This window comes from Aulonocara stuartgranti (assembly GCF_965226115.1).
Source record: "Aulonocara stuartgranti genome assembly, chromosome: 9".
Taxonomy (NCBI): Eukaryota; Metazoa; Chordata; class Actinopteri; order Cichliformes; family Cichlidae; genus Aulonocara; species Aulonocara stuartgranti.
In genome coordinates this window covers 80603-108582 of record NC_138960.1, presented here as the reverse complement: position 1 = coordinate 108582, position 27980 = coordinate 80603, and the positions used below count along the sequence as shown (strand labels likewise).

The 27980-nt window shown below is 42.7% G+C and overlaps 2 protein-coding genes across 2 annotated transcripts; one reads left to right on the top strand and one right to left on the bottom strand.

The window, feature by feature from the left end:
- Positions 1–6: 6 nt before the first annotated feature.
- Positions 7–1527, bottom strand: LOC309713899 (uncharacterized protein). Its single transcript, XM_082545831.1, has 3 exons — positions 1305–1527; positions 541–622; positions 7–381 (listed from the first exon to the last, which is right to left on the bottom strand). Exons 1-3 carry the CDS (start codon positions 1432–1434, stop codon positions 198–200), a joined length of 396 nt encoding a protein of 131 aa, XP_082401957.1. The 5' UTR covers positions 1435–1527; the 3' UTR covers positions 7–197.
- A 13603-nt stretch (positions 1528–15130) lies between these two features.
- Positions 15131–25450, top strand: LOC309713891 (neoverrucotoxin subunit alpha-like). The gene is made up of 6 exons (XM_082545823.1): positions 15131–15173; positions 16646–16761; positions 16846–16947; positions 17095–17205; positions 24393–24439; positions 24588–25450. Exons 2-6 carry the CDS (start codon positions 16673–16675, stop codon positions 25118–25120), a joined length of 882 nt encoding a protein of 293 aa, XP_082401949.1. The 5' UTR covers positions 15131–15173; positions 16646–16672; the 3' UTR covers positions 25121–25450.
- Positions 25451–27980: the final 2530 nt, after the last annotated feature.

Sequence of the window (27980 nt, the reverse complement as noted above, 5' to 3'; positions counted from 1 at the left end):
CAAACTTTTGCATCCCACTGTATCAGTATATTTTGTCATTAGTATAATATGAAATAAATTCTACATGTGTCAAGTCGTGTGCCAACATTTGCTGTGTAGTAGAACTGAGACATTAGTCATTATAAACATTTATTTGAAATAATATTAAAATTCTCACACAGAAAAACATTAAACATAAATATATAAAATATAAGAATTTACAGAGAGACAGGAATAAAAAGGACCAGCTGCTCTCCAGAGCAGGAACAAGGCTGAGGAGGAAATGCTCCATTGGAGACTGGTGTGGCCTCTTCAGGGACTTCAGGATGGCCAGCTCCACCGCCGATGGACCGTCCTGGGACCCGTCCCTCATCTGCCTCGGAGCCGTCCTCCCCTGTGGGCCTGTAAAACAGCACAAAACACAAAGAAATGAGAAGGCTGCTACTAGATTTTAATTTCAACATTGAAAAAAACAAAAACAGGATATAATCAGATTGGTTGTAGACATTTAGTAAAGGCAATCCCACCGACTAAAAAGGTATCAGTGCTTGCTGTACATACCTGTGGGTGCAGCAGCAGGAGCTCAGGGACTGGGGAGCCAGGAGAAGCAACTGCGGATGCTCTGCTTCAGAATCAGTTGGTTCTATCAATACAGTATTAAATGTTAACAGGTTGAATATAATGATCATAGAGTAGACAGTGGTCCCTCATTTATTGCAGCAGGGGTTCTCAGAATAACTAGCCCCTGGTCACGCACTTTATACACTGTTTTCCCCACACACATGAACATTGGTCACAGTTCTCACAATTGATTCTCAAAGTGCAAACCTTTGTAGATTGCAAAACGTAAAAGTATTATTATGCCGCGGTTTGTCTTCATCTGCCCGCCACTTTCGTGCGCCTTTTTCCCTCGCGGTGCAGGTGTCTATTTCCGAATGAGGCTCATAGTTATGGGTGTTTTTGTGCTGTTTTTTCTATTGGACATGATGGTTATCAAAACCAAACATGATAAATTTGGCAAGCGCAGGAGACATGACACGGAGGAGATTTGTCAATCAGGCTGCAGAATGCAATGCTGTACGGTGCAATAAAAAAAGAATAGAAAAAGAAAATCAGCGAAAAAGCGAAGCAGTGACGGATGAACAGCGGGACCACTGTGTGCTGTTTAGTAATAAACAAAATATATTCCTAAATGACAACATGCATAAAAGCAGAACGGTATTTGTACGTCAGTGGGAAAATAGCGGTGGCTTGCTAGCTTTTGTGCTGCTTCCCCGGACCAGCGAAAACTTTAGCGAAAACTTAAGAAAAATGAATGAACTTACCAGGTTGCCCGATCTCTTCACATATCTTCCTCCAAGCTCGGTCCTTTATATTCCTGTCTGGGTACAGAAAGCAGCTGGTGTCATACGGCTCCGGGTTGTTTGCTACGGCATTGATTAGCCTTCCTTCCATTGAAGTATGAAAGGCTTTGGCTTGATCTGCCCCTTTGACCTAGGTAACAGCCACGTCACCAAGCTCCTGATTGGTTGTCGTGGCACGATTTGACGCTGGAGTTCAGATTTTTCCAACTCGAGCGGTAGACGCGTAACGCGCGTATGCACAAAATGCAACACAAAAACTCACACGCGTTTTTTTTTCGCGAGTCCTAAACGCCAAAACGCCTGAAACGCGCGTCAGTGTAGCGCATTTCAGGCGTTTTGGCGACGCAAATCTGCTTCCGAATTTTCGCGGGAGCCGCAATCGCGGGTCATTGCGCCTTTCCATTAACTTTACATGTAAACCTGACGCTCTGGCTGCCTCTATCGCGTTCGGTGTGAACACACCGTAACTGTTACAGAGTGTGACTAGGTGTGAATATGTGTTTTTTAGAAGTATCACAGTTTATTTCTAAAAGAATACATGTTGTTTGCGGTGCTCTATTTAAAACTACTGGCCTGTGAAACTTTTAGAAAAGTGAAATGCCCCTAAAGTAGTTAAATCATCTATGTGTAATCAGCGAGTCTAACTGTTGCAGACTAGTAGATAATTATAAGACTAGTTGCATTAAAGCCACATTGGGGTTGATACAGCTCTAGTGTGAATATGTACTTTTAGAAGTATCACAGTTTATTTCTAAAGGGATACATGTTGTTTGTGGTGCTCTATTTAAAAACTATTAGCCTGTGAAACTATTAGAAAAGTGAAATCTTCCTAAACTAGCTAAATTAAATGCTGTGTGGGAATACACGGTTTTTAGAAGTATCACTGTTTATTTCTAAAGGGATACCTGTTATTTGCGGCCCTCTGTTTGAAAAAAAAAGTACAGGTATATTACTACTTACAGGCATTAGGGAGATACGTGAATATTTCTCTTTTCGAGACAAAGAATGCAGCTCCAACTCACTATCAGTGTCGGGTCTGGTTCCTTCACTTCCACTTTCCTCTGCTGCAACATGATGAATTCTCCTCTTTTAGCCCTTTGTTCTGTTTTTAACTGCATTGCCTTTCAGCTCAGGTTTCCCCTCTTTCTCTTTCCTGTTCCAATCTTGGCTGCTTCTGGCTCTACCTTTACACATGCGTTTCGTTTGGCCCTTCCTTCCACACTGGTGACAGTCACGGTCTTTGTACCAGCAGTCATCATCAGTATGATTCATTTTCCCGCAGCGGCGGCATTTATCACCTTTTTGTGACAGCACCGCATTCACTTTAAGGGAACCACTAAACTGCTGCACTTCACGTGTCGCTATCCTTGCCGACACGACATAATCAACTTTCTTTGCGAAACATGAGATCCTTTTCAGTCAAAAGACGCTTCTGCACAGTTTCACACTTTAATCCACACACAAATCTGTCCCGTAGAGCATCTTCCAGATACGCACCAAACTCACAATGTTCTTTCTCTCTTTCTTTCATTCTTTCCCCCTGTCCTATCCCACAGTCATGTCTGTCCTGTTCGTAGCAACTGAAAATAAAATAAATTCATAATTATAATAAAGGTCAATCAAATGGACCAATATGGCAAGGCCATGATGATCCACTTGGTAAAATAAATCCGCTTGGCATCTTTCTTGGCCTTAAGACAACAATTCTGATGGCTATAGATCCAAACGGGACACACACACAAAAAAATAAAAAATAAAACTCGCAATGTTCTGACAGTCTTTTCAGCACCGCCACATACTGTGCGACCGTTTCTTCTTCCCCCTGATTCCTCTTGTGGATCCGGAACCTTTCAGCTATTACCAGCAGTTTGGGAGCAAAATGAGCTTGCAAAACACCCACAATATTGTCATACTGCATTGTCCCAGGCTTGCTTGGAGCCACTAGATTACGCAGCAGACCGTACGTCTTGGGACCCATCACACTCAGCAGCACCGGGACCCGTTTCTCAGGCTGAATGTCATTAGCAAGGATGTAATGCTCAAAACGTTCAATATACGTTTCCCATTGCTCACCAGCATCATCAAAGGCGTCCATCTGCCCAATTATTCCAGCCATGATGTATCTGCTGTCCACAGCCAACACTGTCGCTTCTGACTCTTTGGAGAAAAAGCAGCTAGCCGCATCCACAGCTCCAATGCTAATTCACCACGCAATCGTCCGTTTTCCGTCCAAACTCGGCCACGCAGTCAGTACATGCTTAGTAGACGGCCAAGTCTTCCAGACTTCACAACTCGTCGCCAATTTATGTTATATTCCCACTGTAGTGTCAGTACACTATTAGAGCTTATGCCGAGTCAGACTGCACACACAATAGTTTGTTTACACGTAGACTTCTTCTCTTTATTGAGATAACACAGAAGTTACACACACAAACATAACTGTGCGTGGTGCCCCCTACTGGTGATAGCTTGTATAGCACACCATAAATCTTGTGCTTTGTCAAAACTAAGTAAGTGCGTCGGTAATGAACACATAAGTGTGTTCACTATACATCTGCTCTTAAAAGGTAATTGCCAGGTAGCCCGCCCTCCCCCTTTGCACATCCTTAGCAATCTATGAACTTATGAACACATAAGTGTGTTCACTACACATGTGTTCATTACATTGACATTCTGCTGTGTAATTGTTATTTACTTGTATTTTATAAGTTGACTTTACATACTGCTGGGTGGTTTGTAAAGTTTACAATAACTAGTATTATCATCATGCTATATTTTCTAATATATATAATGATCTCAAAAGTAATGCCTTGAAGCAGAAAATAGTAATACTTTATTAAAATGTAAAACTAAAGTACAGTATTTGGATGTGTGCATTGTGTCTACTGTTTGTTAACTCACCATATTCATAAATGTCTTAATAATAAATTCCATATTCTATTACCACATTATTTGTGATCAATGGGTTTGCGGGGCTGGGGGTGTTGGGGGTAGGGTCTTTAGGCTTTGGCCCCACCCCTGCCACCAGTATATTTTTAAGCAAGCATTTCTAACTTTTATTTGAATATTCAGTTTTCTACCATCTGCTCTTAAAAGGTAATTGCTAGGTAGCCCGCCCTCCCCCTTTGCACACACATGCACACAAACAAAACACACAGTATAATTTACACCCTCATTATAGTGAATAAATATTTATGCCATTTTACACCATCAAACTTAGCTAAGGATGAAGAACCTTTTGTTCTTTTAAGAACCATTTGCAATACCTAAAGAACCATCCACAAAATAAAAACGTTCTTTGACATATGATGGTTCTTTAAAGAACCATGAAGATATCTGAAGAACCATTTAAGAACCATAATTTTTCTGAGAGTGCACTTCTTATTCCTCTGTCAGTCACTGCTGGATGAAGCTCTCCTCTCCACTTCACCTCCCAGTAACATGGCCCAGTCAGAGCATCTCTACATACAAGCTGCTGCTGCTTCAACCTCTCTGGATCATCAGGACACAGCTCCTCCTCTCTCAGCACACACACTGTCCTGTTTAACATCATCGGCTCCACCTGCAGAGAGAAGAAGGAAGAGCAGAGGAGATAAACGAGTGTTTCCAGAGACTCTTTGGCTGTGTCCCAATTCAGGGTCTGCGCACTTGAAGTACGCATTTTAAGTGCGGTTACGTCACCGCCACGCGACGACGGCTGTCCCAATTTGAAGTGTAATTCAAATGCATACTCCAAATGCGCCGTCGATTTCCCCAAATATCAAGCGTGGTCCGGTGCACGCTTCGTGGTCCCATATATCCCACAATTCATAGCGCGGCGGTGGGTGTGGATAATTTTGCCGCAAAATACGGCAGAAGGGAGCGGCCGAAGAGGGTTTTTTTTTTCCAAACTTTATTGAACTTATAAAGCGAACAGTCAGTCATTCCAGTTCAGTTTGTACAGTAGACATACAAGGCAAATAAGAGTAACAATATACAGTACAATGAAATAAGAAGGAGAAATAAATAAAGGAGAAAAAAGAAAAAAAAGGGGGGGGATGTGACAGACTTCATAACAACTTTGTACTTGAAAGTTGTGACAGCTCATTCGTTAAACATTTCTGAATGAACTTCAATCAATGATAAACCTTTTTTATTGGAAGTTAATTTAAGAGAGTTTAAGTAATATTCAATTTCAATCAAAAACAAATTAAATGATGGGGTTGAGTTTTGAAATTTACATTTATGTATGTGGAATTTCCCTAATAAGATGTCAAAAGTACTGAATATGACGTCACTTATTTATGTGTGAATGTTTAATAATTAAAGTCAGTCATATATCCACAAACACAATAAGCTGAAAGTCAGTGATATATGTATATGTGTGTATATATATATGTATACATATGTATACATATGTGTATATATATATATATGTGTGTGTGTGTATATATATATATATATATATGTGTGTGTGTATATATATATATATGTGTGTGTATATATATATATATATATATGTATATACACGTATATACACGTATATATATATATATATATATATATATATATATATACACACACATATATATATATATATATATATATATATATATATACACACATATATATATATCATAATAATCTGACAATACTATAATATTGGCCATATTATATTTCCATTACCACAGTGAGATGATTTTAGTCTCATGAACAACATTAACTTATTGTTATTTACCAGCTAATCTTAAATGACTGTTCAGCACAGACATGAAGCCCAACAATCATGTTTTACAGTCCTGTGGTCTCAGCCTCAGATACTCAACTAATCAAAGTGATGTCATGACAAAAATGAATGACCAACAAAACATTTTTCTCCTTCATTTCTGTCAAACAAAGCTGTATGTAACGTGTCTCGCGGTTAGTATCATGGTTGCTAGGCAACCTGAACAGCGCGACGAAGCGTATACCGTCCCATTTCACAAGCCTCTCACTTCCGCACTTCTCGTACTTAAAGTACGCACCGTACGTAGTATGCGTAGTGCGCGTACTTCAAGCGTGCAGACCCTGAATTGGGACACAGCCTTTGTTACGGCCCTAGCAGGGCCTCCTCCTGAAGTTGTCTGTGTGGGTGTGTCCTACCATCTCTCCTGCCTTAGGTGCCACCTTTTTTGTGCAGCTGACTCTCGAGAGTAATTAAAGGGATTTAAGCCCAGAGAAAGGTGAGCTCTAGGCCAGAGTGCCATATGAAAGGTTACAGCTAGTGACCTGTGTGTTTTGCTATTTGCAGCTAGTGACCTGTGTGTCTGTGTTTGCAGCTAGTGAGCTGCTCCCTCTTTTTGACTTACTTTTTGCTTATTGACCAACACTTGAGTTCTGTTTGTTTCCTTAAATGGTGATAGCGGCTTGTCCATCTCTTTTAGTTGAATATTCATAGAAACTTTAAAAAAACTCTTTAATTTAACCATTTTGCCTCGGTCTCCTTTTTCTGACCCGGACACATTTTGTTACTGACTGACAGCTGATGAAGAGTGTTACGTTCCCCCTAAAAGGGGTCTAGGCGGGGGGGGTAGTCCGTGCCACATACTCCGTGTGTCGCCCTGGTGGAAGCGGGACTCCACACGTTCCCGGTACCGGCGTTTGGCATCTCTCACCGCGCGCCGCACGCCGTATGAGGCCGCTTTGTAGGTGCTCATATCGCCAGTGGCGAGACCCGCGTTGTAGGAGGCGGTCCTGGCGTTTACTGCAGTGCGGATCGATCTGTCCATCCACGGTTTCTGGTTTGGGAATGTGGTGACTCTCGCAGTGGGGATAATCTCCTCCGCTAGCATATTGACGAAGCATACTGCTACTTCGGTAAACTCGTTGATGTCGACTGCGCATGCTCTGAACATGTCCCAGTCGACGTCGTTGAGTGCGTCCTGTAGCGTAGCTTCTGATTGGGCAGTCCACCGTTTTACCTCCCTCGTGGTCACGTCTTCCCTCCGTATGCTTTGTTTATACTGGGGAATGAGGAAGATGGCGTTGTGGTCAGACTTCCCAAAAGCCGGGTGTGAGACAGCTTTGTAGCCCTGCTTGTATGGCGTGTAGCGCACCATTACGGACTACAAAGCCAGGGACACTGCGCCGATCAACGCCGACTCTGCATTCACCAACGAGCTGAATCGGTTCTACGCCCATTTCGAGATTAGCCAGGCGGCTAATGCTATCTACCGCCTGACTACCGAGGACGGTGACGTCATCAGCGAGAGACCGGTGACCAGCATCGTGGAGCATGACGTCCGAGCGGCACTGAGGAGAGTGAACACAAGGAAAGCGGCGGGGCCAGATGGCATCACCGGCCGTCTGCTGCGCTGCTGTGCTGACCAGCTAGCAGGTGTGTTCACTTACATCTTCAACGAGTCCCTGGCGAAGTCTGTGGTCCCCACATGCTTCAAAAGATCCACCATCATCCCTGTGCCCAAGAACAGCAAACCCTCATCCCTGAACGATTACCGGCCAGTTGCACTGACCTCGGTAGTAATGAAGGTGTTTGAGAGGCTGCTGAAGAACATCATCTCCTCCTCCATCCCAGACACCACAGATCCGCTGCAGTTCGCCTACAGATCCAACAGATCCACAGAGGATGCCATCGCCCACGTCCTACACACCACTCTCAGCCACGTGGACAAGAAACAGGGTAACTATGTGCGAATGCTGTTTGTTGATTACAGTTCAGCGTTTAACACAATAGTGCCCTGCAGACTGTTCACAAAGCTCAGGGATCTGGGACTTAACAGCCGTCTGTGTGCATGGGTGTTGGACTTCCTCACTGGCAGAACTCAGGTGGTGAGGGTGGGCAGGTGCTTCTCCAACAGCATCACCATCAACACAGGAGCACCTCAGGGATGTGTCCTCTCGCCACTGCTCTACTCCCTCTACACTTCAGACTGTGTGGCCACCCATGGCTCCAACACCATTGTGAAGTTTGCTGACGACACAGTGGTGTTGGGTGCCATCTCCAACAACGATGAGGCGGCCGACATGAATGAAGTGAAGAATCTGGCATCGTGGTGCCAGGACAACCACCTCCAGCTGAACGTCAGCAAGACCAAGGAGCTGGTGGTGGACTTCAGAAGGAGTCAGCACAGAGACTACAAGCCCATTATCATCAATGGAGCGCCAGTGGAGAGGGTGCAGTCCTTCAAGTATCTTGGTGTCCACATCTCCTCAGACCTGACATGGGCTGCCCACATTCAGGTCCAGACCAAAAAGGCTAGGCAGCGCCTGTATCACCTTCGACAACTGAGGAAGTTCAGGGTCTCTCCAAAGATCCTCAGGATTTTCTATACAGGCGCTGTGGAGAGCATCCTCACACAGAACATGACATTGTGGTTCGGGAACAGCTGTGTGAAGGACCAAAAAGCTCTCCAGAGAGTGATCCGTACAGCAGAACGCTGCTGCAGGATTGCTCTCCCCCCGCTTCAGGACACCTACACCAGGAGATGCCGGACTAGAGCAGCGCAGATACTGAAGGACCCGTCCCATCCTGGCAACAAACTGTTCCAACTTCTGCAATCTGGTAGAAGGTTCCGCAGCTTCCGGGCAAAGACAGAGAGACTCAAGAGGAGCTTCTATCCCCAAGCCATCCGGGCCCTAAACACAAACACCCGCCCTCTCACATCATCTATAATTGACTGAGACAGGACTCTCTTCCAGACACTCTAAACCAAGGCACAATGTACATTTCAAATTCCTTCAATTTTAAATATGTTTATATTGTCTATCCTGTAAAATAGTCAGATGTCTATTCATATTAATGTACAGAATTCACCTGCTTGCTGCTACTACTGCACATTCACCCAGTGTATACACTATATATATATATAATGTTCTTCCTCTACCCCCCCCCCCCCCCCCAAATTTTTGCACATGTCGAGGCGCGTGCCAGACTACATTTCACTGTGTGTTATACTTGTATAACTATGCATGTGACAAATAAAGAACCTTGAACCTTGAACCTTGATATATATATATATATATATATATATATATATATATATATATATATATATATATATATATATATATACACTGGATAGCGTAGTGGTTAGACTACATGCCTTTGGAGCAGAGGATCGCAAGTTCGATTCCTGCCTGGGGTGTCTGTATCCAGTAAGGGTCCTAAGGCTAGACCCCCTATGCTAAGCGAGCCTACCGCAGACATGAGCGAGACAGATAAGTATGAAGGCATGCCGGCTCGTACGTCGCATCAACAAGGTCCGCGTCAGGTGTTGAGGAACCAGGGCACCCTGACGACAAGTGGGCTACTGGAACAAGAAGGCATCGGTGGGCAAGAGACGAAAACAGGCCATTGTTGGAATGCTACTACGCAAGTAACCCTGGCGGAAGGGGCTACATGAATAGGATGAGGGACCTATGGATTCTTCGATACCCAACATCCACAATGACGGCGAAACAACTAGTAGCTCAGTGTTCCAACATTCGAAAAAAGGGACTGCTATCACAGCTAGAGATTGACGAGGTACAATATAAATGCTACGGCAAGGAGGAGTCAGGACGCCAGGTCAGGGGGGAGATATCATCACCCCCACCCGAGATTGGGTACATAGCCCCAAGTGCGATAGGAGAAGGATCGTTGAGTGCGAGAGGAACTGACCTGAAAAATAGGATCATGGCCAAGCTTGAAACCTGGATCCCCCGTAGCCAGTTACCAAGATTACGTGAAGTACCCTCAGAAGGTCTGCTAGATGATGTTAATGCAGCACTACGGACGATACCTACAACCACGATTACCGACACTAACAAGCTGATATACAATACGGCAGCAGTGATCAGTGAGATGCTTGGCTACAAGTTGAACAGCCACAAGGGGCAGTACCCTCCATGGAGAAGGAGGCTAGAGGGCAAGATCAAAGTAGCACGGAGGGAGGTTAGCCAACTAACGGAGTTGCAGAAAGGTGCGGCAAAGAAGGTGCATAAGAAATACAGCAAACTGTCCATACCTGAGGCCTTGGAAACTGCCAAGCAAAGACTCACAGCCTTGGCCAGCCGCTTGAGGAGGTACACCAGAGAGATAGAAGGCAGGAGAATAAACCAGCTGTTCTTCACAGAACCAGCAAAGGTGTACTCTCAGTGGCAAGGGAACAATAAATGCCACTGAGAGCACCACCAGGGCTGGAGACGGAGCAATACTGGAAGAGCATATGGGAAAAGGACGCAACCCATAATGGCAATGCTCAGTGGCTAGTGGATCTGAGGGCAGACCATACCGACCTCCCTGAACAGGGTCCAGTAACCATCACAGTGGCAGATATCCAAGAAAGGGTCTCCAGTATGAAGAGTTGGACAGCACCAGGGCCCGACATGGTTCATGCCTACTGGCTAAAGAAGCTGACTGCACTCCACGAGCGTCTGGCAGCACAAATGAACCAGCTGCTAGTTAACGAGAGACACCCAGAATGGCTAACCGAAGGTCGAACGGTCCTGATCCCCAAGGACCCCAAGAAGGGACCGGTCCCATCCAACTACCGACCAATAACCTGCCTCAGTACTACATGGAAGCTCCTGTCAGGCATCATATCGGCTAAGATGAACAGGCATATGGGTCAATACATGAGTGGGGCACAGAAAGGGATTGGCAAGAATACCAGAGGCGCAAAACACCAGCTACTGATAGACAGAACAGTCAGCCGAGACTGCAAGACCAGACTGACCAACCTGTGCACTGCCTGGATTGATTACAAGAAGGCCTATGACTCAATGCCCCACAGCTGGATACTGGAATGCTTAGAATTGTACAAGATCAACAGGACCCTAAGAGCCTTCATCAGGAACTGAATGGGGATGTGGCGTACAACACTAGAGGCCAACTCCAAGCCCATAGCACAAGTCACCATCAAGTGTGGGATCGACCAAGGAGATGCTCTGTCCCCACTGCTGTTCTGCATGGGCCTGAACCCCCTCAGTGAGATCATTAACAAGACTGGCTACGGATACCGACTACGGAACGGAGCAGTTGTCAGCCACCTCCTGTACATGGATGACATCAAGCTGTATGCCAAGAGTGAACGAGGCATTGATTCACTGATCCACACTACCAGGCTATACAGCAATGACATTGGAATGTCGTTCGGACTGGAGAAGTGTAGTCGGATGGTAACAAAGAGAGGGAAGGTAATCAGAACTGAGGGGATTGAACTACCAGAAGGCAACATTGCAGACATAGAGGACAGTTACAAGTACCTGGGGATCCCGCAGGCGAATGGGAACCATGAAGAGGCCGCTAGAAAAGCTGCAACCACCAAGTACCTGCAGAGGGTCAGGCAAGTCCTGAGGAGTCGGCTGAACGGTAAGAACAAGATCCGGGCCATCAACACGTACGCCCTGCCCGTGATCAGGTACCCTGCTGGGGTAATAGGCTGGCCAAAGGAGGAGATAGAAGCCACTGACATAAAGACAAGAAAGCTCCTTACCATGCATGGAGGGTTTCACCCCAAGTCCAGCACCCTGAGGCTGTACGCTAAGCGGAAGGAAGGGGGCCGGGGACTGGTGAGTGTCAGCACCACAGTCCAGGATGAGACAACGAACATCCAAGAATACATTGGGAAGATGGCCCCAACTGACCGAGTGCTCAGTGAATACCTCAGGCAGCAGAAACCCAAGAAAGAGGAGGGAGACGAGGAACCATCATGGAAGGACAGGGCCCTGCACGGTATGTACCACCGGCAGATAGAGGAGGTGGCTGATATCCAGAAATCCTACCAGTGGCTGGACAAAGCTGGACTGAAAGACAGCACAGAGGCACTAATCATGGCAGCACAAGAACAAGCTCTGAGCACAAGATCCATAGAGGCTGGGGTCTGTCACACCAGGCAAGACCCCAGGTGCAGGCTGTGTAAAGATGCCCCAGAGACAATCCAGTACATAACAGCAGGGTGCAAGATGCTTGCAGGCAGGGCATACATGGAACGCCATTACCAAGTGGCCGGCATAGTGAACATCTGTGCCGAGTATAACCTGGAAGTCCCGAGGTCACAATGGGAGATGCCCCCAAGGGTGGTGGAGAATGACCGAGCTTAGATCCTGTGGGACTTCCAGATACAGACGGACAAAATGGTGGTGGCTAACCAACCGGACATAGTGGTGGTAGACAAACATGAGAAGACGGCCGTAGTGATCGATGTAGCAGTTCCGAATGACAGCAATATCAGGAAGAAGGAACACGAGAAGCTGAAGAAATACCAAGGGCTCAGAGAAGAGCTCGAGAGGATGTGGAGGGTGAAGGTAACGGTTGTCCCCGTGGTAATCGGAGCACTATGCGGTGATTCCCAAGCTAGGCGAGTGGCTCCAGCAGATCCCGGGAATAACATCTGAGATCTCTGTCCAGAAGAGCGCAGTCCTGGGAACAGTTAAGATACTGCGCAGGACCCTCAAGCTCCCAGGCCTCTGGTAGAGGACCCGAGCTTGAAGGATAAACCGCCCGCAGGGGCGTGCTGGGTGTTTGTTTTTGTGTGTGTGTGTGTGTGTGTGTGTGTGTGTGTGTGTGTGTGTGTATAAAATAAAATATACAGAGGTAAGCAGTTGGATATTGTGTAAACCATATGACATTAATGTACAGTATTGAGTGTATAATGTTGAAGTTCTTTAAGGATTGTGCCAGGGCACAATTTGAGTCAACACCATGGGTATTTCAGATTTCACACAGGTGGTTGGTTGTTGCACTCTGGCAGTGGAATGACGGTAAGTTTTATTAACCCTCTGGGGTCCACAGACATGCAGCACCTTCAACAGCCTGTGTTGAAAGTTTGGACTTTTCACATTTTAATGACAGGCCACTAAAACCATGTTATGATTAAAAAATACATAAGCCGTGCTTTTCTTTTCTTCTTTAAAAGTATTTTCTAAAGACAGCCACAGTCTCTCTTGTGTGCATAAGTTTTCATTTCAAGTTCCTGGGTGTGCACATCTCAGATGATCTCTCCTGGTCAAAAAACACAGCAGTAACTCAACTTCCTCCGCAAACTGAGGAGAGCAAGAGCCTCAACCCCCATTATGAGCACCTTCTATAGAGGCACCTCACACCCACCTCATCCGGCAAGTTACAGGTGACTCAACTGATCCATCCAACAGCTTCTTTAGTTTGCTGCCATCAGGAAGGAGGATGCTGACTGATCAGTGGTTGTTGATCAATGGTCATGAGATTTTGGATAATTAAGATTAAGGAACTGACCTCCCAGCCCATTGTTCCTTCAGTGGGCTGGTTTCAGTCATTATGCAAATGTACTGTTTATAAGATTGAAACCTGCAGTCAGCTGAGACTGAAGTAGTCACCTGGATGAGTGACGAAACGTTTCTCCCACAAAACGCTACGTCCAGATGAACAGAATCAACCTTTCGAGATTTACTTACCTGGATGACTGAGCATGCATCAAGACCTTTCTTTGACTAATTTACTAAACATGTCTGTGATCTTTACAGTAAAATATAACTATAATATAACTTCTACTAGGATTTTGTGTGATTTCATATCAGTTGTGTTAATACAGTATGTCTTGGAATGTGGGAAACGCAAACATGCAAACTCCACACAGAAGGACCCCGGCCTGATGGTGGACTTGAACTCAGGACCTTCTTGCTGTGATGCAACAGTGCTAACCTCAGTATAACCACAATTTGAAGGTGAAATACAAATGTAAAATCAAAAGGAGTCAAAATCGCATGGCTGAGAGCAGCCAGCCTGGGTTTGAGTATGACCTGCAGCCCTTCTTTATTTTTACAGAATTTCCCAGAGGAACCCACCCAAGTGATTAATAAAGTTTCATCTAATGTAATCTGAAAATGGGGAAAAAAAATTTATATTTTGGACCTCAGAGGGTTAACACAAGTCAAGAAATTTTTGGTTTAAATTTTTGTTCATGACAGTGCAGATTTCTGACATTTTGTGTAAATCTAAGCAACGATTTGTTGTTTTTTCAAAAAAAACAAAAAAACAAAAAACTTTAGTTACATATAACATGTGAATTTTGATTTTATGTACTGTATAGTCTGGATAATAAATAAATAAATGTAATATTCAAGTATAAAATTCATAAAGCTACACATGGGTTGGTTGTCTAGTCTAACTTAAGTGTTTAATTATGTGGACTACAGAAAACAATTAAGTTATAGACTATATTTATATTAAACATGTAAACTTACTGCATTTGAATCATTTTAACAACCTGCATGTTTGGGGGAAAAAGGTTTGGATTTTGCCACCCCATTTGATTTCCATGCCACGAATATTTCTCTAGATCTGCCCCTGATCCTGACGTCTGGTGACGTAATATTTTAGTATCAACTGGAGCAGGTACTAAAAAAGTACCTGGTGCCAGGTACTTTGACCAAATGGAAAACCCTGAAAACAGTGGCAAATTGTGCCGAGTGAATTCGTGTAGATACTTATGGAAAAGGGGCTATAGCACTTTTTTGGTTCTTCTCCCAAAGAAATAGTTCTAAAAACTATCTTCCGTTTGTAAAATAGTAGATATTTATTCAGCTATAAACGTTTTAATATTTTACAATTCTTTAGTCAGGAACGAATGCAGAAAGGTGAAGATATCCGTGTAGAGGTTGAAGTTGTATTTCTCGGAAGTACTATCTCTTGGTTGCTTGCCTTTCTGTAGAAGTCACGACAATTAGCGTGACATAACAAGAATTCAAAAGCAACGTTCTCTTACTGTGAAAATCTCCCTCCGCACATGGCTTCCTGTTTCTCTTCGGGGAAAGCTGACTTCTTCCAGGAGGCAGCTCATAGTGTTTAGTGTCCAAGTGTAGAGCGGAGCTTCTAGTTTGTGCGCTCTGTAAACTGTAAGTCTGCTTTGTTTCCTCCTTTAACAGTTTGTCTTTATGAAATTAGGTTTATTAGGCTCATGTTTGATTTCACACAACAAGCTGTGCGTGTTTTTTGGTTTTATTTCTGGGAACAAAACCGTCGTCTTTATATTAAAGTTAGCCTGTAATGTTTTCCTGGGTACCATCCGCTGTGTGCAGCTAGTGTTCCAGCACAAACAGCATAAATCTGCTGTCGCTGCACGGTATCAGACCCACAGTTGTTTTCGCCATTTTGAACGTGTGTGATTATAGAACACAACTGTCCGCCATGTTGTGTATGAGTGAGATTGTTTAGCGCAGCAGCACGGGTAGTGGAGGCTCTGAGCTCCGGGATCTTTATGTTAGCAAGGCCAGGAGATAATATTTATTATCATATATATAAAGATTTATAGGGTATATATTTTTAATCCGGACTTCTTTTTTTTTTTCTTAAAGTATACTGCGTCACAAACTGTTGGCACTCCTCCAACAGGAAGTAATGTTCAGTGCTTACAGCAAAAATAGGGCAATCATTATAGGAAGAGGGTTAACTCCTCTTGTCCTTGGATAATTTTTGTTCCCTGAGGACTACAGGTGTATGGAAATCGGGAGGACAAAATGAGGGTTAATGAAATGGGACCAAACGGAGCAGCAGACTGATATTAAACATTTATCTCCATAAAACAAACAGTCCAAAGACCATTGAATGACATCACAGTGGCTTCAACCATCTTTTACACACTAAACAAATTCATGTGTGCTGAATTTAAACAATTTAATTTAAATGCTAACCTGGCGTAAAAGCTAACATTAGCAGCTTAACAGTTAGCAATAACATAGGTACATTATCCATCTGTTGGCTAGCAGCTGGTGGACTGTAGTTGGATAAACAAAGAATAATTGTTGCAGTCTGAACAAATGGGATATTGACCCATGGCAGAGCAGATTATGGACACATTCTGATATTTGATAAAAACACAATAATATAGATAAATAATACAGATGACAACTGGCAAGCTAATTGATAATGAAAGAAATGTTTAGTTGCATCTCCAATTAGTTGTCTACATTCCTTACATTACTGTAAGGAAGAAGGTTCTTATCAATAATCAGTGTGTGTGCAGTTCTCTGCAAACTCAGCAGGAATAATTAATGTGAAGCTTTAACTCTGCTGATCCTCTTTGAATCCTGGATCAGCTGAAAGGTTTAAAATGTTGTTCACATGTGTTGGACTGACTGAAGCTTCCAGTCACAGTGAATCAGTGTGTGTCAGTGAATGCATCGTGTGTGCTTCATGGCTGATAGCAGAGCAGCTGATGGCAGCTTCCTCTGCCTCACACTGCTGTCTGACTGCATCCAGCTGACACTGAGAGGAAGCAGGAAAGAAGCAGCTGATATTTGGACAGCACACATGATGAAAGGAGGATTTCAGCTGATGTGCACATGAATGATTTGTGTTTCCTCTGCAGGTAGAAAGTGTGTGTGAGCTGAGCAGCATGGATCAGTGTGAGGACAGAGAGGAGGGAGCCCCTCCCTCTAAAAGCACTCTGTGTGGGGAACATGAGAGCCAGACCAAAGCTCAGAGGTGAGATGACCATCTCTAACTGTCCATGACTCTTCTCCATGTCACAGCTCAGCACTCACATCACTGCTCCATCATTATTCACAGGAACCAGCCTGGACCTCCACCCAGCTGTGTGTCCTGTAAGAGTGGCTGGTCTGCAGATCGTCCCATTCATTTTAAAGTCCAGCCTGTGTCTGCTGCAGAGAGGTGAGCTGTTAGTTGATATCTGTCAATTTGGCATCTGATTTAAATGAACTGCTCATGCTCAGCCTCTCTTTGGGGTGATAGAGGTTTTCTAAGTATACAACAACTCCTGTGGTTGCAAATTAAAAATACACTTTTCTTCTCTGATAGGATCAAAGGCAGACCTGTCAAACCTGAACCCAGCTCTGTGTCCTTAAGGAGTGACTGGTCTGAAGATCGTCCCATTCATTTTAAAGTCCAGCAGGTGTCTGCTGCAGAGAGGTGAGCTGTTAGTTTGGTGTCTGATTTAAATGAACTGCTCATGCTCAGCCTGCAAATCAGTTTCTCTTTGGGGTGATAAAGGTTTTCTAAGTCTTCCTTATCCCTGTTGCTCACATTTATTTGAAATTTGGATAGTCCTCTGTATTTTTGCTGGTACAGTCATTTTCAGTTATTTTTTCCCCCCTTGACCTTTAATTCAGATCAAATTAAGTTTTTAATAAAGAGAAGCTTGGGATGTACACTGACACCACTTCATTAGAACATATAGTTAATAATTGTGGACACCATTTGAGTATTGTTCTATTCAAGGCATGGAGATGATTTGAACCTTGTGATATGGTGGGTTATTTTGCTGGGAATGAAAGTTAGGTAAGCTGTGGTCATTAAAAAAAAATGTAGACATGATCAATATTCAGGCTCTAGTGTATAAACCACACTTAAGCTACGTTCACACTGCAGGTCTTAATGCTCAATTCCGATTTTTTTGATCAAATCCGATTTTTTTTTTAGTCTGCGTGTACTTGGACTTAGATCCTCCCGCGCCGATCAGCGCATCGGGCGACACGAGAATGCCATCGAACTCGGTCTATCGCGGCAGTTGTTGCTTCATCCCGTGACAGTTCGACTGAACGTAAATCTTCAAGGAAAGTCCTCCTCCATGTTATTTTAGGCCTTCCTCGCAGTCTCTTTCCATTCTTCGGGTTCCACAGAACCGCGACACGGGCAGGTTTCGGGTCCGGTAGCCGAAGGATGTGACCGGCAAATCTGAACCGACGCCATGTACAAGTCACCAAGCGTCGGTTCAGATTTGCCGGTCACATCCTTCGGCTACTGCGTGTTCACACTCCAAATAAAATGCGACAGCAAACGCGCTCTAGTGTGAACGCTCAACGCGCCCACATGCGCAAAAGAAGACGTCACACACAACGCGCTCTGTTTAGACCCAGACCAAACAGTATTGTTTGACTGGTGGCCTTAATATAAAGACTTGTTTCGGACTTCACGTTTCCCAATTTTTGCTTTAAGTTATTTTGTTATTTACATAATAATGTAAATAACCTAATAATGATCCTTATTGCTGTTTTAGAGGAGCGGAGCTTCAAAGGATAGCTGCAGATTTCTGTCAGACTCTGCAGATTATACAGTACAAAGAAAATGTTCACGTTTCTCCAACGTTGTCTTACCAACAGTTTCACTGACATCTACACGGGATGGCCAGGAAGCGTTCGCGATGTCCTCTCAGGCACTTCTCCCGCGCTGATAATTGGCGTCTGTCTTTTGTCGGTGACGTAAAAGATGGATTTAATGCGACATGACCATCAAACAGCAGTCGCTTTCTAAAACATCGGATATGTATCGGATTCAGTACCACATACGAAAGTGACCCAGATCGGATTTGAAAATATCGGATTTGGGCCGTTCACACTGGGTCGCATAGGGTCAAAAAAAATCGGATTTGATGCGCTTTCGCCTGCAGTGTGAACGTAGCCTTAGTTGGTATTAAGTGGCCCAAAGTGCCATGAAAAGATCTCCCGCACAATTAAATCACCAGTTCAATGCAATGGAGTCTGCTTTGAGTTATCAAGCACTCCAAAGGTTAGCAGGGGGATGATTCTAAAGTTTTGAGGCTATAGATCAGGGGTGGGCAATTCCAGGCCCCGAGGGCCGTTGTCCTGCAGGTTTTAGATCTCACATTGGGTCAACACACCTGAATCACATGATTAGTTCGTTACCAGGCCTCTGGAGAACTGCAGGACATGTTGAGGAGCTAATTTAGCCATTTAAATCAGCTGTGTTGGTTCAAGGACACATCTAAAACCTGCAGGGACACCGGCCCTCGAGGCCTGGAGTTGCCCACCCCTGCTATAGATGAAAACACTTGTTTGCATTTTGAGACTGCCAGAAGAACAAGTAGTACATTTCCACAGGAGCTAGCAAGAGATGTTACTGCCATTAAATTGAAACTGACCCAGTATCTTTAAAGATACATTTCTTAGTTTAAACAATAACTCACTGAATATTAGGGCTGTGCGATATGACCAAAATCTCATATCCTGATATAAGACGTTTATCGTCCCAATAATAATATAAATGACCAAAATTTAACATTTTCTGTAAACTCTGGATCTCGGACAACTCGACTTGTGTGAAGTGTTTCCAGCTGGGCGTCGTGTACCTGGAGGCGAGTGTTTTGACCGATGCATGAAACGATACATTTTTAGACATACAGCGGCTTGCTAAAGTATTCGGCTCCCTTGAACTTTCCCACATTTTGTCACATTACAGCCACAAACATGAATCAGTTTTATTGGAATTCCAGGTGAAAGACCAACACAAAGTGGTGCACACGTGAGAAGTGGAACGAAAATCATACATGACTCCAAACATTTTTAAAAATAAATAACTGCAAAGTGGGGTGTGTGTAATTATTCAGCCCCCTGAGTCAATACTTTGTAGAACCAGCTTTTGCTGCAGTTCCAGCTGCCAGTCTTTCAGGGTCTGTCTCTACCAGCTTTGCACATCTACAGACTGAAATCTTTGCCCATTCTTCTTTGCAAAACAGGTATATATGTGTGTATATGTGTTAGGGCTGCACGATATTAGGAAAACCTGCGATGTGCAATAACTGATCAATATTGCGATAACGATATGACTTGCGATAAAATAGCAAAACAAACAAAAAACGAAGACATAATTTCCATTTTACTGCAACAGTTTTATTTAAAGACAGCTGCTGTATTAGCAGTGTAACAACAAAGTGCACTCAAACATTAAAACATTGCCCCCATAAACAATTTTCTGAGGTTTGAATTCTGAAAGACATCCTTCCCGGTCTCTATAATAAGTTTTAAATAAACATAACTTAAATTATACTGCAAATTATCTCTATGCAGTTGTTCATCATTTTACCACCCACCAAGTAGTTATGATGTAAGGCAAAACTGGAGTGGAAACTTTACTAAATTAAACTATAGGTAAGAACTTGTTTGCTGTGGGAACACACCAAAGAACAATTGTCTACCTTTGTGGTCGTACTGGCCAGGACTAATATTATCAACAATTAAGAACAATGTAGGTAGTGTATGTTTGTACTTTTTTTGAAAAAAAAAATGGTTTCTCTATCTTGCATTCATCTTTCCTGAGTGAATGTTTTCATGGCAAGTTCTTGGTAAGGAAAACCAACATGTTTACTCTCCAAGGTTTTAAACATGTGCGCTGACATGTTACTATGTTTCCTGATGTACTAAAAAGTCTCTCTGAAGGTGAGCTACTTGCAGGTATGCAGAGATACTTCCTTGCAAGCTTGCTTAGCTGTGGGAATGTCATTTTGTGGAGTTTCCACCATGCCAAGGGGTCTTCCTCACTGTCTATGGCCATGGATAGCAAGTAGCTGTTAAGCTCAGCTTCAACAGCTTGTGAGAGATGCATAAAAGAGGAGGGAGGGATTGGAGCTGCCTTGAAGAAACTGCCCAGTGACTTTTTTGCCTTCTTCAGGGGACGATTGGGCGGATCATTTGTCTGGGCCTCTGGTTCAGCGGAGCTTCTCTCCTGGAACAGAAAGCAGATTATAGGAAAAGTAAACATTTTGGGCTAAATATGAATTGAAAGGTTTTATATATAAGCATGCATGAATACCTTCTGTGCCACTGCTTCCATTTCTGACATCACTCTGGTCTTGATGTCTGAGACTCGATCAGTGCTGATGTAGCTGACTTTAAATCTGGGATCCATGAAGCACGCCATGTCAAGAAGTTCCTGGGTAGCTGGATTTTCATATTTAGTAATCAGGTACTCAAGGATTTTCTTCTTAATTGATTTTGTCAAATCACTGTCTTCTTCCTTCTCTGCAAGCACCGACATCTTCATCAGATGAAGGACTGGTTTTACATATGAAACACTAACGTAACTCTCACCAGACAGGGCATCTGTAAAGTCTTGCAGGGGGTGTGTAATGCCTGGTTGACAGACTCCAGTACCTCAAGATCCTGCCAAGTAGGAATCAAGTGTCTTGATTTCTTGTCTGCTGAGATGACATCAGAAATGGCCCGCTGCTGCTCCAGGACTCTCTCAATCATCTTCTGCCTGGAACCCCACCTGGTTGGGCATTCTGTGATGAGTGTGTGCTCTGGGAGGTTGAGCTTCTGCTGTGCTTTTTTCAGAGCCATCTTTGCTTTCCAGCTGTGGCAAAAATGTCCAACTAACTTTTTGCAAAGTCCAATGGCTTGGGCAATGCGGGCATCATCTTTGATATAATTTTCTGGAGAAAGAAGAGGAAACAAAAAAACTGTCATATTTAAAAACTTTTTTTTTTTTTAAACTAATCGAAATTTATAACTAAAGTTGTCTAAAAAAGGTAACATTATCCTTATCAATATCAATTTGATAATAATGTATAGCACATTTTCATTGCTAAAAAGATCTGCCTTGAATAGAACTTACCAATTGCAAGGTGCAGCCTGTGTCCAAAACACTGAAGTCTGACCCAGTTGTTTAGCTCCGTGGCTCTCACAACATTGGCACCATTGTCTGTGGTGATGCACACTTGTCGGTCTTCTTTAAGATCCCAGCTGGCTAACACCTCACGTAATACATGGACTATATTTTCACTAGTGTGAGAGTCTGGGAAACACACAGTCTCTAGACACCGTGTTTTCAGTTCAGTCTTCGGTGAGGAAGTGCACTGTGAAGCTCATATATGGCTCCGTTGTACGAGTTGACCATAGGTCTGTAGTGCTTGCGTAGTTTTCAGCTTGGCTCAGTTCAAACATGACGGTCTTGCGGCATGTTTCGTACATTTGTGGAATGGCGACATGGGAAAAGTAGTTTCGTGAGGGGATGCGGTATCTCCGGTCCACTTTACGTATCAGACTGGTGAAGCCCTCTCTGCTAACTGTATTTATAGGCATCATGTCTTTAGCCAAAAAATGTGTAATGGCCTCTGTTATTTCTTTGTAGCGCTTCGACGTTTTCTCATAAGGAGTTCCACTTGAAAAACTCTGACACAGAGACGGCTGTTGGACTGCGGCGCTCTTTGTCTTAACATTAGCAACCTTTGTTTGGCTAGCCCTGTCTTTCTGGAACTCTTCAAACAGTTCTCTGGTTGTGTTGAAGATGATGGTGGAGATTAGTCGTGTTTCCTCTGGTGGTTGCCACGAGTGTTCGGCAAGTTTTGCAGAGCACCTGTGTTTGGAGAACGTCGTCTTTACCAAATCCAAAGTACCTCCAAATAAGCGAGGTACTATTTATTTATTTATTTATTTATTTATTTTAAGCCACGAGTTCAGTAGCATTCTTGTCGCGCGTCTCGCTCGCAGCCATTACAACTCTGACTCGTTGCAGCGTTGTTCGCGCTGGAAGCGGGCCTCTAATCCATTTGATTGGTTAATGCCATGAACGCATTATTCGACTGATCAAATGTGTAAATGGGTTTCTTTGATTGGTAAATTCTTTAAAGCACGTGTGTAAACATTTTAAGGTACCCAATTATCGCAGTTTACGCCGTCTTTTGCGATGGGCCCATCGCACAGGCTGATATATATATTATATAAAAAATAATACACACACACTCTCTCTAGGGGTGCAACGATACTCGTATCGATTCTGAACCGTTCGATACAGTGCTTTCGGTTCGGTACGCATATGTATCGAACAATACAAATTTTTAAATTTATTTTATCAACTTTCCTTCTGACGATGCTGTCTGTGTTGAGCGCTCGGTGGATCTGCGCTCGACTACTCCGCTTAGGCTGCACTGTCGAGCGCACATCCACTGAGCGCAGGGCAAGCTAGCGAGACAGAAGTTAAGCTCTCCTTGCAACATGGCAAATTGAACCTCCCCCACCCTCATTCAGATCTGGCGTTTGGAACTATTTTGGTATAATATGTACATACATACACACATATATAAACATACACGTGTGTGTGTGTGTGTGTGTGTGTGTGTGTATATGTATGTATGCATGTATATATTAGGGGCTCAACGATACACAATTCACGGTTCGGTTCGATACTTTGGTGTCACGGTTCAATATTTTTTCGATACAAAAAATGTTCATGCCTTTTTAATTTGTCATTTATTAAAATTATAAATATATATTTTAACTCAAATGTACAGTTTTTAAATTTAATGTTGCTGAAACAACAAAGTAATAAAAATCTATCTGATGGAGAAATCACTCATCTTTGGAAAAGAGAGTTTATTACAGAGAAATGGCTCTTTCAAAATAAAAGCTATACTATACGCTTCTTCTGGGCTATATTCTCAGCAGCATATTAAACATATCAGGTCCCCATAAGGAGAATCCTGTGCTAACGGCTGTCTAAATGACTCTGGTAAAGTTAGTAGCATGGTGCTTGTTGTTTTTGTCTGCTTCCACTTGTCTTTGCACTAGGATGCTGTCGGTGTAAATGTGCAGTCATATTCGTTGTGTTCCCACTAGTGCTTTCAGGTTAATCTCGTTGAAATGACCTTAACGCCACAACACGGCAAATCTCTGTTAACGAGCTACCGCGGATCGCCCCGCGCGTGGGGCTGGACGGCGTCAACACGTTAATGAGCTAACAGCGCTAACACACTAGCTCCCACCATGTAATTGAGCATTGCGTGGCACATCCAACATACTGTTTTACTTTAGTCCATGACGCGCTTACCTTCAGGGTCATACTTCACATGAAGACCAAAATAGTTCCAAACGCCAGATCTGAATGAGGGTGGGGGAGGTTCGGTTTCAGGTAGCGTTGAGGCAGTTGTCATGTTGCAACGAGCTTAACTTCTGTCTCGCTAGCTTGCGCTGCGCTCAGTGAATCTGCGTTCGACTACTCCGCCTAGGCTGCACTGTCGAGCGCAGATCCACTGAGCGCTCAACACAGACAGCATGGTCAGAAGGAAAGTTGATAAAATAAATTAAAAATGTTGTATTGTTCAATACATATGCGTACCGAACCGAAAGCATCGAACGGTTCAATATCGATACGAGTATTGTTGCACCCCGTGTGTGTGTGTGTGTGTGTGTGTGTGTGTGTGTGTGTGTAAATAAAATTTGTGATGTCTTCAATATTTTTTTTCAACCTGCTGTTGAAAGTGTATTTGTGTTCTTTATCAGTGTGTAACAGTGTGTGTGTGAGAGCCATGTAATGTCCATGTGTGCATGCTGACTGTGCTGCTCTGACCCCCCTCCTCCTTTCAGGGTGGAGCCTGCTGGAGTCCGATGGTTGAGACCAGGTCTGAGGAAGTGTAAGTGTGTTTTTAATGGGATTCATGAAAACAAAGCAGCACACATTCAACCATCTTCATCATGTCAGGAGTCATCATCAAAGTGTCAATCAATGAACAGATGATGGATCAATAACTGCAGCTGGATTGTGTTTGTTCTCTCCATCAGATTCCTGTCAACTCACAATCGACACAAACACAGTGAACACAAAGCTCCAACTGTCTGACAACAACAGGAAGGTGACACGTGTGGAGGAGGTTCAGTCATATCCTGATCATCCAGACAGATTTGATTACTGGGAACAGCTGCTGTGTAGAAATGGTCTGACTGGTCGCTGTTACTGGGAGGTCGAGTGGAGAGGAAACGTTTATATATCAGTGAGTTACAGAAGCATCAGAAGGAAAGGAGACAGGGAAGAATATTTGTTTGGATTGAATGATCAGTCCTGGAATCTGAGCTGCTCTGATGATGGTCCTCTTACTGTCTGGTACAACAACAGACAAATGCCCATCTCCTCCTCCTCCTCCTCCTCTGTCTCTAACAGAGCAGCAGTGTATGTGGACTGTCCTGCTGGCACTCTGTCCTTCTACAGAGTCTCCTCTGACACTCTGATCCACCTCCACACCTTCAACACCACATTCACTCAAACTCTTTATCCTGGGTTTAGAGTTGGTTATGGTTCTTCAGTGTCCCTGTGCTGAGTTGACTGTAAAGACTGTCCTCCTGTTAGAGAAACACTCTGACTGCTCTCTGAAATAAATTCAGCTGTAGTTAGTTGTAATCTTTTCTGAGGTAATATCTCCTTGTGAGGCCTTATTATGTTGGTGGGGTTTTTTTTTTTTTTTTTTCCTTTGTGTAGTGTATATTCTCCACACTGAAGGCAGACTTTGAGGAGCTAAATTTCTACTCCTGCCTATATCTGATCAGATATGTATGTTATACCTGCCCGCAAAACAATTATATGTATGTAATGCAAAGTTAGAGGGAGATAAGGTTGGTATTTTTTTGTTTGGATGATCTCTATAGCTATACTATGACAGCAGAAATTAAAACAGATTTTAAAGTGCAAAATGATAGTTTTTTTTTTTTTTTTTTTTTTTTTTTATAAATGCTAACCAGGGCAAAGATCTGGAAATGAGCTGTAGCTGGAAATCTTTTAAACTAGATTTAGTTTAAATAAAGAAATGTTAATATGTAGAATTCTTGCTATATACATGTTAAAAAAATAAAATAATTATTTTACTGCTTTTGTATAAATCTTTTTTTTTTTTTTTTTTTTGTAATCAAATGTAAGCTTAAGTAGGATTTGAAAGAAGACTTTTCTTGAGTTCATTAATAAACGTTTTCAATTCTTTAACAAAACTAAGGCCTCTTGTTTCTAACATGCTGGAAATTTGATGTATTTAAGTGCAAAGCACTCCCCTCCAACTTCTGTTTCAGTCATTTTTGGAGGTTATATGGGAAGGAAGCTCTCCACAACAGCAGAGTTACACAATAAAGTAAAAGTCTAATGTATTTATATAGCACATTTAAAACAACCATTGACCAAGGTGATGTACAATTAAGATAATTAAAAGAAATAAAAAATAAAAAATAAAAATAAGACCACGTTTGAATTGTATTTGCTACCGGGTCCTGAGATAATACTGTGATGGGCCACAGAGGTGGGTCGAGTATCCAAAAACTTAAAAGTAAAAACGTAGTTGGTGAAAAGGCTACTCAAGTACTGAGTAACTTGTTGTAATGTTAAATTTATTTTTTTTAGTTTGTTTAAAAAAATGCCATCAGACAAAATTAATGTACAAATTTCATTATTTTCAAATAAAAATTATGTGCTGCGTAGATGAGGCCTCTTGAAGCATTTTTGCACATTCCCCAAAGTGTATCGAGTGTTGCTGTTTTGCTCCATACTGACACCTGCTGGACCTTATATATCATTGTAGGCAACTTACGTGAGACTCAACGGACACTGATTCAATGACCTAGTCATTAGTTAAGGGATTTCCGGCTCTTTTTGCTCTGAACCGGCTCTTCAGGTAGTTTTGTTACTTTAATTAATTTATTATTAACAATAATATAAAACTAGAAAGTGCATTTTCTGAAGAAACTGCAGTGTGAATGCTTGAATCTGAATGTATGCACTGAAATGAATTAATTGTTGAATTTTGAGTTAAAAATTTTGAATGAGATAAAAAAAAATCCGAATTTAACGTGAAAACAAAAGTGCTGAACTGCTAAAAGCTGAAGGTTACACAGAAGAAGAAGTTGGAAAAAAGCTGAAAATGTTTTAATTGTAAATTAGAAAAACCTCAGAACTGAGAAAAGAAAATTCAGAGTCAGAAAACATCTGAAAGAACATTAAAAGTTCATATTCTTTGAATCACTGAATGACTAAAATGTGATCCCTCCGCTTGGATCCACACAGTTTAAAAAATGTAAAAGTCTGAGCTTTGAAAGACAATGTTGGAAAGAGAACAACGATGGTGACATTTTGAGGGTAAAATGATGGCTGTAACACTGTGGACACAGCAGCAGTTGAAAGAGAAGTGTTTAAGATGAATCTTGGCAGAGTGAGAGAGAGCTCGTTAAGCAGGCAGGTGTGAGCCTGGTTGCTATAGTGACCGCACCCAATGGCTCCATACACACACAGACATGCACCTCACTTTTGCTGCTTAAAATGAACAGAAACGTCAGCCCTAAACAAATCGCTCCCAAATGAAAAGTATAGGTCGTATTGACAAAATTCTTTCACCGTGAGCGGCAGCAATGTCCAGTCTACCAAATTCTCAGTTTTCATGCCTGTGGAGTTTATTATATGGACGTGGTGACAGTGTAAAGACACCATGCTCTTCTGATTTTCAAACGAACCTTCTGAGCCATTTTAACATTAGAGTCTATGGAAGAGTTGGAGGGAGGAGGCTGTGCATTGGTGACATTTATGAAAGAACCATAACACCTAGTACAATAGTAAACACATTGGATGAAAGAGGACAGCGATGGCTACGTTTTGAGGGTAAAATCATACCTGTAGAGCAAACGCTGCGGACACAGCAGCAGTTTTAAAAAATATTTTAAGATTAATTTTTTTGCTCCTCTCACTCTAGCAGTTGAGCTGTCTCACTCTAGCCCCAACATTCCGTCCCATACACACCCATTATAAACTCTGAAACGGCTGAAAAAACATCATGAAACTTAAACTGGAACTGAAGAAAAAGTATAATAGATATTGAAAAGATAAATACAAGTTGAATAGTTGAATGTCTTGTCTTCGTTTTAAAGTTTGAATGGAGGCTCTATGTGAACGTATGTTGAAGTAGATACAGTTTAAAGAGGAGGAATTTGAATGAGAATTTGAAGGGTCTCTCCATTGAAATACATTATAAATTTTTGTTAAATAAAGTTGAATAAAATTAAAAATATAAATGTTAGAAATGAGAAAAATAGAAGCAGTCATGTCCAAAAGAATAGGAATCTAACGGTGTTTGAATGGTTTTTCTAAGTTGAACGGTTTTGAAGGAGATAGATTACAAAAAACGTACGGAATACAGAATAATAAATAAA

What these genes read in the sequence shown, in the direction of transcription:
- LOC309713899 (XM_082545831.1), bottom strand. Translation starts at nt 1,434, where the DNA reads ATGGAAGGAAGGCTAATCAATGCCGTAGCAAACAACCCGGAGCCGTAT. An exon ending in TGAAGAGATCGGGCAACCTG is followed by an intron (nt 623 to 1,304) that starts GTAAGTTCATTC and finishes CTGTATTGATAG; the next exon opens with AACCAACTGATTCTGAAGCA. An exon ending in TCCTGCTGCTGCACCCACAG is followed by an intron (nt 382 to 540) that starts GTATGTACAGCA and finishes GCTGTTTTACAG; the next exon opens with GCCCACAGGGGAGGACGGCT.
- LOC309713891 (XM_082545823.1), top strand. Translation starts at nt 16,673, where the DNA reads ATGGATCAGTGTGAGGACAGAGAGGAGGGAGCCCCTCCCTCTAAAAGC. An exon ending in CCTGTGTCTGCTGCAGAGAG is followed by an intron (nt 16,948 to 17,094) that starts GTGAGCTGTTAG and finishes CTTCTCTGATAG; the next exon opens with GATCAAAGGCAGACCTGTCA. An exon ending in CAGGTGTCTGCTGCAGAGAG is followed by an intron (nt 17,206 to 24,392) that starts GTGAGCTGTTAG and finishes TCCTCCTTTCAG; the next exon opens with GGTGGAGCCTGCTGGAGTCC.